Below are 15840 nucleotides of genomic sequence, written 5' to 3' on the forward strand. Positions count from 1 at the left end.
GTAGAACCACCATATTTTTACTGAAATGAATGAAAAATAAACCTACTTCCCTATCAGCTGTTATTAAAGCAGTATTACGATGAGGACTGCAAACCTTTCCCATATTTTCATTATACTTTAATGAATCTGCCAGAAAGATTGTACAAGTGAGATGATCAAATGAACAGTGGAGCTTCCGCTGTTACCTACACTAAAAATGAGCTTCTATACCTTAGACTTATCATCTTTTTTCATCATAAATATTCCTCCTACATGCACACACTTCCACTGCTCACTTGAACATGTGGATAAAGACCCACAGAAATAAAAGACTGCAATTATCCTCAGTTGACTTATGTTGTGAGTGTGAATACTAAAATATTCTCCATCTCCTTCACTCAGTTCTCACCACAATATCACTTGACCTGAAGAGAAATTTTTTTCATGGAGATTAAGAGGTCAATGAACTCCTTTTCACTGGAGAAAAGAAAAAAAAAAATCACGTAATAGACATTCAACACTGACAACATTTTAATTAAAAATAATCTCACATCATCAGAGAACCGAGCTGGGTTCTCTAATACAAGATTTACTTTGTGGCTTATATTAACAGGCATTCTAGAGATGATTTCTCTAACCTAAAAATGAGAAGCAGGGGTAAGCATTGTTCCTTTCACTTGAAACCAAAAAAGTCAAATGACATACAGGGAGTGACAACAGAAAACTTAATTACAGCTTACCTATGTTCTTTTCATTTGCACTTGGTTAATAAAGTGTTCATCACTGTTTAATACTGCTTGAAACAGAGTTTTATTTTAAAACAAACAGAACATCAGACCACCATCAGACAGGCAAGCACCACAGATGCCTTGTAACAAGATGCAAAAGGTAGAGTGGGTTCTAGAGTGGAAGAGAAAGTCCATCCCACAGATGACTCTGCTGTGCTAGAAACCTCCGGTTGCAATCATAGCCTCACATTAAATGTACATTTTTACATTCAGATTCCTCCTCTATCACTTAAGATACTATAAAACATGCTCACACAAAATATCATAACTATATGTAGCATTAATAAAAAGCGATTCCTGTTTTCATTTCTGATATTCAGCCTTGAATGGGTAAAGCCTGTTCTCTCTCAAGTTTTAAAACTGTCTCCCTTGCAGGAGAACCACAAAACCATAGTATGTGTCAGGTCCGCTCCGGTGACTGCCTTGGTCCAGATTTCACCTCCCGGCACCTCTCCCTAATTGTTATGAGCTGCAAAAGGAAGGAAAGATGTGTACCGCCAGTTCTCTTACGAGTGACTCTGGCCACTCCCATGCACCTGTACTCAGGTTCTCTGTGACCTGCACCAAGGATGGCGCATTTGGGAGAAGCGGGGGAGAACGGTGCTGCACATGTGCCTGGCTCCAAGCACCCAGACGACTCCGCAACAGGCACTTCAGATCTAACCAAATCAATGGCATAGCCACAGTTTGTTAAACCCTTGACCCTAATCAAAAAAGCTAAGTAGCAGGGCAAGCAGCATGGGCTTTGAAAATTGCTGACAATATACTAAATTTTAAGGTGAAAGAAGTTGCATTGATTACAAAACTTCCTCTCCAGGCAAATCCGAAAAGGTGCTAGTTCCAAGTTAGTCTCTGGCTCCTTCTCTGTCTAATCAGAAATGAAACTCTGTCCTTGAAGAAAGAGTGGAAGGACAAAGTCAAACTAAGATTTCTGGTATTTCCTATGGGTCATTTCAGAAATCAAATTATTTCTTTTCAGCCTCTCACTTGTGACTCTGCCATCAGAATAAAAAAAAAAAAAGTACAGTGACATTGTACTTACTCTAAAGCGTTACTGCACCTTATGCTGAATTAGCACTAGACTTGACAAACAGAGCTTTGTAGCCTACAGAACATACCACTAAGTCAAACTGATTTCCTGCATTCCTATAAATGGCTCTGATGTGGAATATCTTCAGTAACATAAATTATAAATCTCTCTTAAAAGGTCCCATTCCTATTTCATAAAACAGCTGATTCTGGCTTCCCAAACTTAAAGAAATGCAAAGTGTTGCTCTATGAAAACCACTCAGAATTATTTATTATATCCTCAAGGAAAAAAAAAAGATAAAGCTGATAATTAACCTGATATAGCTATCTGGAGCTGTTACCTTTGGTTTGAGAGAAAGACCATAGTGCTGCAGTGCTTTTTGCTCCATATTTATCCACACAAACATCAAACCAGACAGCACCAGTGGAAACAGAGCTTCATACCTGAAGAGTTAACATAATAATCATAGTAAATGCAGTCACTAACAACTATTTAACAGCAAATATTGACATGTTTCTTTTCTTTTTTCTTTACACAAATGATATACCAAAGACCTAGTGGCATTCTCTTCTCTCCCCATTTCTGAGGAGTACCCACAGCTGGATGATTGAAGTTTAAAGGCATACAGTAATTAAATGGTAAAAGTAGGAGAAACAGAGGCTGCTTCAGCTTTGTCATCTTTTGCACTCATTTTCTCATTTGATGGCTGCCACAACAGTGGATGAGTGCCCTTTGTGTCATGATTAATTTTAACAAAACTGGAATAAAATTAAAAAGAAACAGGAAAAAAAGAATCACATTTGGCACCCATTTTCTGCAAAATTTTGTAATGAGAGCTATTTGGAACTGCGGGGTTACAGTCCAACCTAGACAGCAACCAGAGATTGTGTCTCTTTAGGACCTAACCACACAAACTCATTCTCATGGTGATCTCAGTCTAGTCCCAAGGAGAGAGGCATCTGTATAATAAAAAGAGCATTACATTTCACTGAAGTGAAATGTCCTTTTCTTTCCTATATGCCAACCCATCGCGATAGCAGTGTCAAGTCACACTCTAACCAAGGCCACTAAGCTGTTATAGCTACAGCCCCAATCTCAGAGGATTACTTCTGGCTCCTACAGCACTCAAACATAGCAAACTATGAGTGTACTTACGTGAGAGAGAAAAACCCCCAGACAACTTAGGGGCATAGATTGTCACTGGATAATATTAGTTTCTCCTTGCCCTTTACATCTCAGTTGCACTTCATGGTGCCTCTCATTTTTTTTTTCCTTCAGGATAAAATTTAATACTGACACTGACTGTGACACTAATACCGACAAGACTGTAATTTTTTTTCCTTTTTATTTTTTTTCCTCCTTGGACACACACTTATTTGTCTAAAAATAAGAAAATCATTGCAGTTAATCTTGGTATTGTTTCTGTTGTGCCTCCCTACTAGTGTAGCTACAAAGCAGTTTCAAACCGGAACAAAAAATTTTGAATAGATATTTTTGCTTTAATTATCAAAATGACAAGCAGTTAAACATAAAGACAACAACAGTTGGGTTGTCATTAACAAAAGTACCTACAATTGTCACAATGGTCTACACTTGCCTACAAATTGAATGTCTTCAACTGAATCAGTGACAACTGGTTGTATGCAACCATGCTCTTCAGCTGGCTTCAATACTTCCACTTAACTGCACCTAATGCAGTGCTGTAATTACCTGGGCCATGCACTGGGTTATCGTTACATCGTATAACACAGCACTGAGGAGAGAAACACTGGATACTTTTGGCACCGAGTGCCTTGTTTTTGCTATGATTGGTTGTTTGGGGTTTTTTGTGGGGTTGGTTGGTTTGTTTGTTTCGGTTTTTTAAAAAGAATTGTTCCTAAATTTGTTGGTCTATTTGAACATTGTAGGAAGACAGCAGAGAGCTGTCAGCATTTAAGTGGTCTGGTGCAGGGCCAAAATACAAAGGAGGAGGTTATCAGCCTCAGAGAGAACAACATTCATGCTTTAGCCAGTAGCCTAAGAAGGTTGAGGGTAAGAGTGTGTGTGCAGACAGGAGTAAGATTATGATCCAAATCTTAATGGGGAAGTGGGAGAAAGGGGTGGCAGGAGATTAAAAAAAAAAAAAGAGAGATGCTTCATCTAAAATGAGAGTATCCACAAGAGGCAGCTATTGCAAAATGTCTGCTGCAAGATATTTTATTCCACTTAATTTTCCAGTGTAATTAAATCCAGAGGATAAGTGGGAGGGGAGGCGGAAAGAATGGTTCCTATACTCCCCATTAATTATGCTCTTAAAAGCTAGTGAGTCTAGAAAAAAAAGGGTTGGCTGACACAGTGTTTTCTTCATTTACAAGCTCTGAGGAGTTGTCTTTTATCCAAAAAGAAACAAACCCTACTCTTTATGGGGACTAGCATCCCTTTGAAAAAAATTACTTCCATGAAAACCTCTCTGAATAAAATTTTCCCTCATTTCAGGGCTACCTGTTTCCTGCTCCACATCATTTAAGCCATAACTAGACACCAGCGCTGAGCAGCTGGGAGAGAAGTTATTTTCTGTTGTTTGTGAGCAGAAAAGCACATGCCAAAACAACAAAAGACAAACTAAACCAGACTTTCTTATTTTGGTGCAAGATTGTTTCCAGCCACTGCTTGGTCTAGCTGAAAGAAATGTGAACAAAACTGTTTATAATACAAGGAGGAATATGGAAGTTCCCCTGAGATTTTATTTAGGAAACTAAACAAGGAGATAAATGGTGAGACTACAGCTGGAAGCACACATTACACCTTTAACAGAAATGTTAATGAGATTCACAGTTTCACATTTAGCCCTTGATTTTCATTTGTAAGACCAATCTAAACAGAATAAGAAAGAAGTACCCTGTGCTGAGGAGCAGGTAGGTGGACATCAGGGAGAGCAATATGCTGAACAGTCGCTGAAAGAGAAGCGTGGGGCTCAGTAACGGCAACACTGAGGAAGAAACTGCAATAAAAAGAGATCCATCAGTCACTACATGCAAAACATTTCACCCTCAGTAATAAGATAACATTCTTCAAATCCTGACACTTTATGTACAGAAATTCAATACTGCTCATATATGCCTTTATTTTCAGAAGTTACTTTTGCTAAAGAAAACCCAATGTTTGGAATGCTTAATATTTATCAAAAGTAATTTTAGTTCCCCATCACTTTAATTCCCTGGCTTTCTACCTCACAGCCTTTATAGTTTCTCATGAACTGATGTTAATAAGTCCTTAAGATGATGCAGAAGCACTACTCCAAAAAAGAGTCAAACTTGACTGTTTAATACTACTATGAGAACCGCTTACCATGGCCCCAAGGACCTCCGGCAGCTCAAAGACTGCGGTTACAAAGGCACTGCTCCACTGGATTAGATTAGGAAACCTGCCACATTTTGAGGTGCAACTGAAAACGCTGGTAGTAAAGATACAGAAACTATCAACTTCTTAGCTTCTCTACTTTAAAGTTTTAAAACAGGAATATTAAAGGAACTGCAGGGGACCTATCTGTCATGATTCATACCTCTAGCCTTCAACTTGTAATGCATTTCTCTAATGCAGGTGTGGTATCTTAAGAGTTGGAAGTGCCTCCTTAGGGCAGTCCATTGCTCAACTGCCCAGTCAGCCCCGGTTAGCAGAGTCCGTGCCGCCTCTAAAGAGACACCTCTAGCTGGGAAGCTTCTGAAGGTGAGGACAGGGCCCAACAGTTTGCAGGAGGTGAGGAAAATTGGGAAGAGAAGAAATGGGCTACTTGAAGAGTGAGTAAGGAGGAAGAAAAGCAGAGGAAAAGTGGCCAGTGCTTGAAGCAAGGAAAGGGAGAAGGAAAAGCATTGCTGTGATTTAATCTTTAAAACTGATTTTTTTAATATGAAAATTTCATGTGTTTATAATAAAGTGTGCTGACAAATAACATTGGTGTGATTCCATTGTGGTATAGTGCCCTCACATTACTGAATCATTCGAAGACTGCATTAACAGTAAGTCATAATTAATCATCACTCTATTAGGGAACAGAAATAAAATTATAATATATGGAAAGTGCTTGCTTGTGCTTATTGTCATAGTATACTTTAGAATTTATAGTAAACATATCAACGAATGAGAGATGAGGCTATTTCTAAAACCTGTGGGTCAGTATGTTTTACTTCCTGGCTTTCAGCCTTGGCCACTGCTACAATTACAGAATAAGTGACTTCATTTCAAGGGTGCTCCAGCCTTTCAGCATCACTTGTAGCTTTCTATACTTAAAGAAGACCTGACTCAAGGAGGAACTCCAGGGACCTCACCGCAAGTCAGAATGGCTGGAAAGAAATTCAGCGTGGCAACCGGCCTCTGTGAATGACACTCAAAACATCAGATGTGTATCACTCTCTGAGTGCAATCATAGATGAGAACAGATGAGTGGCTGGTAGGTCATAATTAGCCTTTCCCTTCCATCTCTGATGTGACACATCAGATATTAACCATCAAAAGACTGCAGGTTTCTGGCTGACCTATACAAATCTCTGTATGTGTCCCCTGCACACAGTTGTGACACCAAATTCCTCAAAATGTGGCTAGTTACAATGACAGATTTCCACTGATGAAAACTTTAAAACATAATATACATTCATTTAGAAATATCTGCTAACATAAAGATGGTTCTGAAGAACATGGGAAGCAGCTGGATTAACTTTATGCCTTCTGGTTTTACCTCTGTTTGTGGTTAACGTACAGTGCGCGAACCATACAGTGTAACACCTAAAGCCAGCTGGATACAGGCCTGCAGGAACCCATCCATCACTAATTCATTTGCCTGGTTCTCCAAAAACCAGTCTTTCTTCAAAAAAATAATTTTAGGCCTGAATTAAAACTTTAAACAAAGGTAGGCTTCATATTAATCAGAATGAACAGCTGGGGAGGAGGGAAAATTTGCTAGAAAACTTCAGAAGTCTCATTATCATACTGACACGATAATAATACTCATATCAGTATTATTATGAATAAATACTGGTAACTGTGTGTTCCTGGTTATATAAATACACAGAGAGGTGCAAAATGAGAGTTCAGTAAGTAACAGTGCCATTCTTCCACGACTAAGCAAAGATGAAGAGGAGTTTGACCACCTGTAATGCCACCAACCCTGGAAAAGCCACAGTAGACCTTGGTACCTTAATTCTTATGGTGTCACATTTGTGGTACACGCTAGTGACAAGGCAGATGCTAGTTGTGGTTATGGTAGTGACAAGGCATTTCTCTCCAACAGGAGTATTGAGGACATGTTGTTGGATGCCTTTGCTTTTTACCTGCTTAGTTCTGTGTTTAATTATGTAGAGCAACTTCAGCAAATACATAAAGCTCCTACCTAGTATATTGTATTCACTTAAAATTATTACTTCCAGCCTGAGAGACTTTGCTAAAATATTCAATACCACCGTGGCAGCAAGCAGACTTTTTGGGTATATACAGTTTACTTCACTGTTAGCTTTATTTTTATCACAGAAACATCACCGACAGCAAAGAGAATTTCTAGACTTCTCTGACTGCCCAAATTGTCTCTTAGACGAAAAATGTTTTTCTCTCACCCTTACACAGGAGAGAAAGATAACCTTTACCCTCAATTCCTGCTCCAGTAAGCCAAGCAGGACATCATTGATTTCATCGACTTTACAACTGCAAGGAATTCATCCACACAGAGATTCCCACTTAGGTTAGCAGGCTACGAAGAGTTAGGAAAGCATGATGGAAAGGAAAATGCTCCAAAGAAAACTACATTACAAAGAGAGCATTGCCCACACACACACTGATCACAATCAGTTGTATTAATCTTGAATCCATTTGCTCAAACAGAAGCAGGATTGCTAAAACCAACAAGATCTGCTCAAGTTAAAACAATGTCACCATTACAGGAATGTCCAAGACATCCAGCAACTACAAGAGTCATAATTCATCCATTAAGCTATGTTTAAATTCCTGGTCTTGACTTCTAGCAAAGAGCTGCTGTCAAACTTTGCATGTAATACATTTAGCTCTAAAACAAATCCCACATTCCAGATCACTCAGGGATAAACAATGCTTAACATTTTCTAATGGAGGCCTACAGAAATTATTTTATAGTTGAAATACGAAAGGTATTGCTTTACTGTATTCCATAACCCCAGTGATAATTACATTTGCTCTGTTTAATCATCTTAAGATTTTAATTTTAGAGTGGTGAAAGATCCATAGACTTGTAAATTGCTTTTTTCTTTAATAATTAGGTTCTAACAGATATCAAACATATAATAGCATCATTAGTTCACAGGTACTTTGCAAGGCAGCTCTGAAAAGCATTTTCATACCCCAAGGGTCTCTGCCATGAGCTGCAACTTCAAGTTTCTATTGAAATACAGCAACAACCTTCCTTCACTTCCCTATGCTTAACTGGATTGCTTGCAGAACATCTCAGATCACGCTTACCTGGCTCCAAGTGAAACAACAAGGGAATTTATAAAATTATATCCCTAAAAGGGCTCTTCAAGGTATTCAGAATATTAAGAACAAAAGATAAAGCTACTTGTAAATCAAAGTTGTTTGCATTTTATTACAAACCTACAAAGGAGTAATATTTTAGAAGACTTTTTAACACATTCCTCAAAGAAACCTCACTTAGGAAAGAATAGCAAACACATGGAAGAACTATTAGGAGTCAAATAAAAGAATATGTGCAAAAGTAAGATGTTAATAAAAATGTGTCACTGCCCCCCACTCAACCCCAAAACCCACAAACTATCAATGTACAAGTTTGGGAGGGAAGATATTCTTACCTAGAGTCATCCAGCTAATAATTTGATTCAATACAGGCAATCCCTGTTTGTTCTTAAGACTGTCATGGGTACTGCTCACAACGTATGTAGAAAGTGCAATACTCAACATCTAGAAAGACGAAATCAGACAATGAAACACATAATTAATGTATGGATCTCTGCCATCCCATACTAAATATGTAAATATGCTTAGGAGTTGCATAAACACCTCATCTGAATCAACATAAGAACAGGAAGTCATATGTAATGTCGAGTATATCTAGCTTTTTACAATCTATACTTTTTAAAACTTCCTTCTATTTTTTTATTCTTATTATTTATTTGTGCTATTTTTGAACAGTTTAAACAAGTGCCCTGGATTACTGATTTGACATGATATGCTCTCTGTCAAGAGTAACTACTTAAACACTAATGTAAACCACAGAAAACATATGCCTCCCGTTTTTTTGAGAAACACTTGTCCTCAAACAGGAAGAACTAGCAGAACATCTGGCTTTGCAGCAGCATCAGGTACAGGGTGAAGGGGAAGGGTTGTTAAGGCAAGAGCTTCGCATGGGCACCGCAGCTCCTGTAAGAAGAGACAGCAGAAGCAGAGCAGATTGGAGGTGGATTTTAAGAGATGGAAAGAAGCTGCAATCTTAGCAGACTGTTCAAATGAAATTGTCTGCACCACCTCAAGCAGAGCCTTCTGCCTTGGATAAGCAGCGAAGCTGAAGAGGGTTTTTTTTCTTGACTAATTCAAGAGACAGCATTCAGTCATCAAGTAGGTGCAAAAAACCATAGGAAAATTACTCCACGAGTCAGTCATTTTTGAAAGATGACAATTATCCAAGAAAATGCTTGAGCCAAGTTTTCAATTACTGCTGTTTATTCACAACTCCGCAGTTCCACTAAAAGGCAAATCAAGCATGCACGGTACTGTGCAAACATGTGCTGTAAAACTGCATTACAACATATAATTGCTGTTGTGGCTTTTTTAGTGCAAAGCAACTACGCAGTGTTCACATCCATCACTTTTTACCATATGAATAGCTGCCATTCTCCTGCAAGATGCAGTGATACCTAGTGGTACCTTCCCAGAGGACACATTTAGCCATCAGCATTCTTTTTTGGCCCGGTTTCACAGGTGCGCAGTATCTGCTGCTTCTATTTAATTTCAGGCCACAAGAACATGTAACTTGTATTTCTTTGTGACATCAATAAGCTAGGTCAAAGCGTTAAGCCTCCAAAACTCAAGGAATTGGCCCCTTTAGACCTCTGATGTTTATTTGGGATACTTTTGCTGTATTCAGGCCAGATCTCTCCCCTTTGATACACCTTTTCAACTTTAGTGTCATGAGCTCTGGCAATCCCTCTGCTATCCCCTAGCCACTGGTGAAGTCACTTTGCACTCACACTGTGTCACCTCCCATAATATATCTTGTGCCTTGGAAGACTTGTGATGACCTGGGCATGTTAGTAAACCCAGTTTACTGCTGCTAGATCTATGCCAGTGTCCAGGGAAAGGCTCAGCATCTGCTTTTGAGACTCCTGTGTTCGCAGTTTAAGTAATGTTCAAACTGCTCTCAGCTTTCACCAGCATCTCCAGGACTGTGGAACAGTGCAGAAGCAACTTGGCGATGCAAACTGAGGTCTCCAGCTAAGAATGTGTCTTCTTTGCCCCTTTACAACCTTCTTTAAAGGTCAGAGATTATTCTTGCACAGCTTAACAGCTGGCTCTGAGAAACACTCATCTGTAGGTCACAGCTAGAAAGAGGAAACCAAGGGTGACATTTGCAGTCCCAACATTTCTTCATCAGCAGCTCTGGCTGGGAGCTCTCCTAAGCATCTAACGTGGTAGCAATCCATAGAGAGAATGGTAGGAGAACCAGCATCATCAGCCGGACGTATACAAGGCTGGTTGAAAGCACTCCTCCTGTCCCCTAGTTCCACCAATATGACACGGATTCCTACTGTTTATTTCTCCTGCTAATTTAGAGGAGAAAACTAATGAACTGACCACCTTGGACCCACATGAAGTTCAAGCCTCCCAGGAATAATAACTTGGCCCAACGTTATCAACCAATGGAAACAGCAGTGTTTTCGGTAGTGCAGCAAAAACTGGACTTCACCTATGAAACTGCTGGCAAAGAGAAACTGGTGTTCTCTCCAGCAAAAAAATAAAGTTGTACAGTAAGCACTGCAGCAGTCTAGCTGATGGATTATAAATAACTCCTGTTTTCACCATTCCTGAAGCCTTAATGACTTCTCAACGATCATAGAATCATTTAGGTTGGAAAAGGCCTTTAAGATCATCAAGTCCAACCGTAAACCTAACACTGCCAAGTCCACCACTAAACCATGTCCCTAAGCACCACGTCTACCCGTCTTTTAAATACCTCCAGGGATGGGGACTCAACCACTTCCCTGGGCAGCCTGTTCCAATGCCCGACTACCCTTTCAGTGAAGAAATTTTTCCTAATAACCAATCTAAACCTCCCCTGGAGCAACTTGAGGCCTATCACTTGTTACTTGGGAAAAGAGACCGACACCCACCTCGCTAGAAGACAGAAGTAGCATTAACCAAAAGAAAGACAATTTTCTCCTTGCCATAGCAAACAAAATTCAGAAAAAAAAAATGTTATTCCTGCTTTAATGATATCAAGAGAAAACCTGAGAAACTCTTGGCAATTTTCAGAAACTGTGAGGGTGTAATTAGTATCTTCTGCCTCAACAGTGACATGTATCAAAACTTCAAAATTAGGTCTAACCATAACTGAAGTTTTTGTAACAGAAATGTAAAAGTAACCATACGAAGCTACTCAAGCTTGCTTTTTTACTTTTTAATATTTCTTTATTTATACACTTTTGTTGAAAAATCTTTTTGATCATGCTGTTTGGTTATCTGGGACTTTTTTGTTTCTTTAAGGCTAATACCCATGTTGGAAATCTATAGTGTGTAGGTACAAAAACCAGTGAATAAATGAGTAGCCTGTAAATGGCCTCTCGGATCCATACAGGTATGTAGTTCATACTCATTTGCTCAGGTGTACACTCTGTCCCATCCATGGAGAAACTAACACAAAAATAAATAGTTCAGGACCGGATCGGAGGGAATTATCTTTTCTGTGGAGGACTACATGCAAACTGGCGGGTTTTTTGCCTACTCTGCGGGTCTCTGCCAACTCAGGTTTCTTTTTGACCAAAACGAGAGCAATTAATGTAATGGAATAAGCTTTGTTCCTTACCAGGCATAATATCTTCACTACAGGCTAACTCCCAGATGGAAAAGGAAGCTCACTTGGACAAGAAAGAAGAAAGTTGTCTTCAGAAGAGAAAAAAAAAAATCATCATAAGCACAACAAAAAGCCTAGCCTATGCTGAATCTCTTTCTCTGACTGAAATAGGAAAAGAACTCAAAAGTGAAGTTTCTTTATTCAGATGCAATTCCAAAATAACTTGTGAAGAACAACTCGGGCAAATAAGCCTTTGGGAAATATTATCTTATTTCTTGTATGAAAATGCACTCATTCCAAATGAGCAGATGCAAAAATTTGAGGTGAGGTGAAATGAAAGATTTAAAAGAGGGTTCTTGCACACAGACACTACCAAAACAAAGAGGAAAATGATTTTAAAAAAAAAAAAAAAAAAAAAAAAGAGTCAGAGGATCCTAATCAGAGAAGTTTGGCCAGATCAGTAGGCTTTTTGCTAAAAGGAAAAAAAAACTAAAAACACCAGCTATTCCTTCTCCATTGTGTAATTCAAAGGCTTTTAGTCAGAGTTGAACCTATAAAAGACGTTAGCAGAGTGGCTAAGGGAATCCCCAAGACAAACCATAAAGAGTATGAGGAAGGGACACCATATTTTCCCTTCCGCTTCAGTCAGTACTTGGAGGAAAGTGGCACACAACGAAGAAAGGCAAATTTATCTTCTCATTCCCCAAAATGAAGAAACATCAAACAACCAATCTTAGTTTCCTGTCTAGGAAGGAACAAGGTTATCAGAGGAAAGCATAACCTTCAGTGACTGCCTCCAAACACCACATATGGGGGAGCTGTAAAAACTACTTTTAAGAAACCCCTTGTCAGATGCAAAGCAGGAACCTGACTGTGTGTGCTTATGTATATGAATGTCAGTGCCCTGATCACGGTCTGTCATTGCAAAAAGGTACGTTTCATCTGACTAGAGGATTCATCTTGCACTGGGAGATGTTGATTTACAACTGCCTGGGAGCTGTAAAGCAAAACTCATGTTCACAATGCTCCAAACGAGCATTTTTGAAGATTATCCCTTTCCCTGTCCCCACTGAAAACTCCAACTCAAAAGAAAAAGTAAAAAGAGAACAAGGGAATTCCATTGCCTAGACATACTAGTCTTCTGACAAACATTTTCCTTTCTTATTCCTGTACGTTTCAAAGCAACTAAATGCAACCTAACCTCGAAGCAAGTTATTTACTTAGAAATGGCTAATGCCTCCGTAATGTTCTTTTCCCCCTCTAAGTCTGAATAATCTCCCCTCCCAATCCTTTCCTTACCCAGATTGTGAATGGTGGATCCCATGTTTTCCATTCCCAAGTAAGCTTTCGAAATAAAAATCTAATAGACACTAGTAATTAGATGTCACTATTGTAAAATATCCTCTGGTTAAGGAGCAATTTGAGGACCTTTATGATCTTCTTAAAGGTTGGGAAAAAAAAAAAAAAAAAAAAAAAAAAAAAAGATGTTACTCCCTGAACAACCAGGCAGAACATTTTCATCTAATTAAGTACCTCAGGGCTCTGTGAGTCAATTTCCTGACTGTCTGAAGTTGGCTCAAGAACAGTCTGTCATTAAAAACTTTTTGACTACAGATCTGTTTCATCATCATTTGTGAGCTTCTCCACAAAGTTACAGTGCATGAGATGCTGCACCAGTTGTGTGGTGAGTTGATGTTGGCCAGCTGCCAGGTGCCCACCCAGCTGCCTTCTCACTCCTCCATCAAGTACAATTTGCTTTCAAGCATTCCAGTGAGAAATCCACTGCTGAGCATATACTGAAAATATCTATCCTAAATGCTTAGGAAAGGAACTGATACCTCTTTTCCACAGTTAAGCTGGAAAAGTTAAGAGAAACCACCAGCACATTATGCACTTATGTGCACTCAGGTAAAGGCATTTCAAGCATTCATTATTCTTCTCCCTCCTCCTTTTAACCAACTTGAGCTCCATACCTAAATCACTGATATAATGAATGCATTGCTTAGCTCAATAAGAAACTCCAGCACGTAAGTCATAACCAATAAAGCTGGTCCTGAAATAAAACCATTATCTTGTAATAAGTTTTTTTAAAAAAAAGACTGCAGACATGCAAGGTATTATTAGAATCTTAAAGGCTCTCTAGAACTTAATTAGCACCTACTATGAAAAGATCTACCTATTTCATGAAGCTATACAGAAAAAAATGTCATCTTTCATCTGAAAGAAGATTTAACCAACAGAAAACCAGCTCAGTATCAGTCTCACATTGTTATTCAACAGTCAGAAACTGGAAAGAACCCCCTGAACCAGTGAGCCTGTCCTCAGTGTGCATGTGCAATTCCTGCAAAGTTAATTGGAAGTTACAGACGCAGACTCAAGGCAGGACAAACTCTCAAACTTTCTGAGCATCAAAATGTGTATGCACATCTATGTATCAATACTCATAAATATGCACAGGATGAGCTTTTGGGAACACTGTATTATGGTATTTAAAAATGCATATTACCATGAGCACATGGTCCTCTTGAAATAGCCAAGGGAAAAACTTCTAGGGACAATCCTTTTCTTCTTGAAAATTGTGGTCTTTGTAGGAACATGTTCTTCAAAAGTATGTAAAAATTCGCATGTAAAAATGCTCTAACATTCAGAATTACTGAAAAGTAGCAACTGACCTGATAAAAATGTACTTTCAGATCTTCGTTATTTCTGTACTTATTTTCGCTTTTACAAAGAGATGCCAATGAGAAGCAAGAGAACAAGAGAGTCAGCAAACCAGTTGCTATTCTGTAAAAACAAACAAAAGAGCAATAAATTCCCAGAAAATATCATCAAAAGTTCAGAAAATTTCCATAGAAGTGTTCTTCACTAAGATAAAATAATTCATTACAGTATCAAGACTTAATGTATTAATGAAACTTCAACATCCAGCTTTAGAAAAACAAAATCCAATCCAGAATCAGGTGTGATTTTTTTTTTGTAGTGTTTTTTTTATTTGGGGGTGGGTGGGGTGGGTTTGGTTTTTTTTTTGTTGTTGTTGTTGGTTTGTTTGTTTGGTTTTTTGGTTTTTTGTTTGTTTGGTTGGTTTTTATACAAGCTTGACATCCACAAATACAGTTACACTCTTTTCCTGGCAGTCGTGCAAAAAAATATAAATTCTTCTTCTGAACTGCCACCCTTTATTTTTAGGCACTTTTGATTACCTCCAAATAATATTTTGAATAAAACAGGAACAGTGATCGGTGATCTAAAGTTAGTGGTTTCAAGGTTTGTCAGGTTTGTCATCTAACAGGGTAATTACACCACCATTACTATCAAATACATAGCTTTGTGTAAATGCAACAACGAGACTAACAGGAAGATTGTCACTCATCACACAAACACAGAAAAAAAAATACTGCTTAGCATTATTGAGTAAATCTGCTAATTGAGACACTGTTCCAAAATAATAGACATGATTCACTAAAAGATCAATACTAATATCACCTCTGATTGCCTCTCTTAAGCAATCAAGCAAACAGAGGAACTGTAAAGGCAGCAGAAGTTTTTGCGTGTATTTCTCTGTCATGCTACAACCCTGATATGGAAGTAGTCAAACCACACAGTCCTCGCTTCCACTTGTCCCTTGGCATCTCCACTGAGAGACTAGTGACAAAAATGTCCATTTGTGACTGCTCCACTCCACTGCCTTTTTTCTCAGGCATAACCCAAAAATGTACAAATACCTCATATTCAGTAAAATCAAGCTACATTGCCATATCTCAATAGCAATTTTCAAGTAATGATTTAACCAATACAGGAACACAGTTGCAGGCTACTCACTCATAGAACAGAGGTTGGAAGGTATCTCTGGAGATCAGTCTAGTCCAACTCCCTACTCAAAGCAGTGCCAACTACAGCAGGGCCATGTCTAGCTGGGTGTTGAATACTTCCACTGATGGGAGACTCCACAACCTCTCTGGGGAACCTGTTCCAGTGCTTGACCTCCCTCAGCGGGAAAGCTTTTGTCTTATGTTTAAATGGAATTT

The 15840-nt window shown here is 38.7% G+C and overlaps 1 protein-coding gene across 14 annotated transcripts in view; it reads right to left on the bottom strand.

The window, feature by feature from the left end:
• PIGN (phosphatidylinositol glycan anchor biosynthesis class N) overlaps positions 1-15840 on the bottom strand; it is a 112374-nt gene that overhangs the window by 17418 nt on the left and 79116 nt on the right. For all 14 annotated transcript variants that reach the window (XR_015705657.1, XM_087761687.1, XM_087761707.1 and 11 more), the window contains 4 exons: positions 14488-14599; positions 8601-8709; positions 4675-4777; positions 2138-2240 (listed from right to left, as the gene is read on the bottom strand). Coding sequence is in view for 13 of the 14 variants with exons in the window: in XM_087761687.1 (XP_087617813.1) it covers positions 2138-2240; positions 4675-4777; positions 8601-8709; positions 14488-14599 (427 nt within the window). In the remaining variant the exon portion in view is untranslated. The remainder of the gene's footprint in view (positions 1-2137; positions 2241-4674; positions 4778-8600; positions 8710-14487; positions 14600-15840) is intronic.

The sequence above is a fragment of the Nipponia nippon genome, unplaced genomic scaffold (genome assembly GCF_047370975.1).
Source record: "Nipponia nippon isolate SJK-2023a ecotype South Korea unplaced genomic scaffold, ASM4737097v1 scaffold_1, whole genome shotgun sequence".
Lineage (NCBI taxonomy): Eukaryota > Metazoa > Chordata > Aves > Pelecaniformes > Threskiornithidae > Nipponia > Nipponia nippon.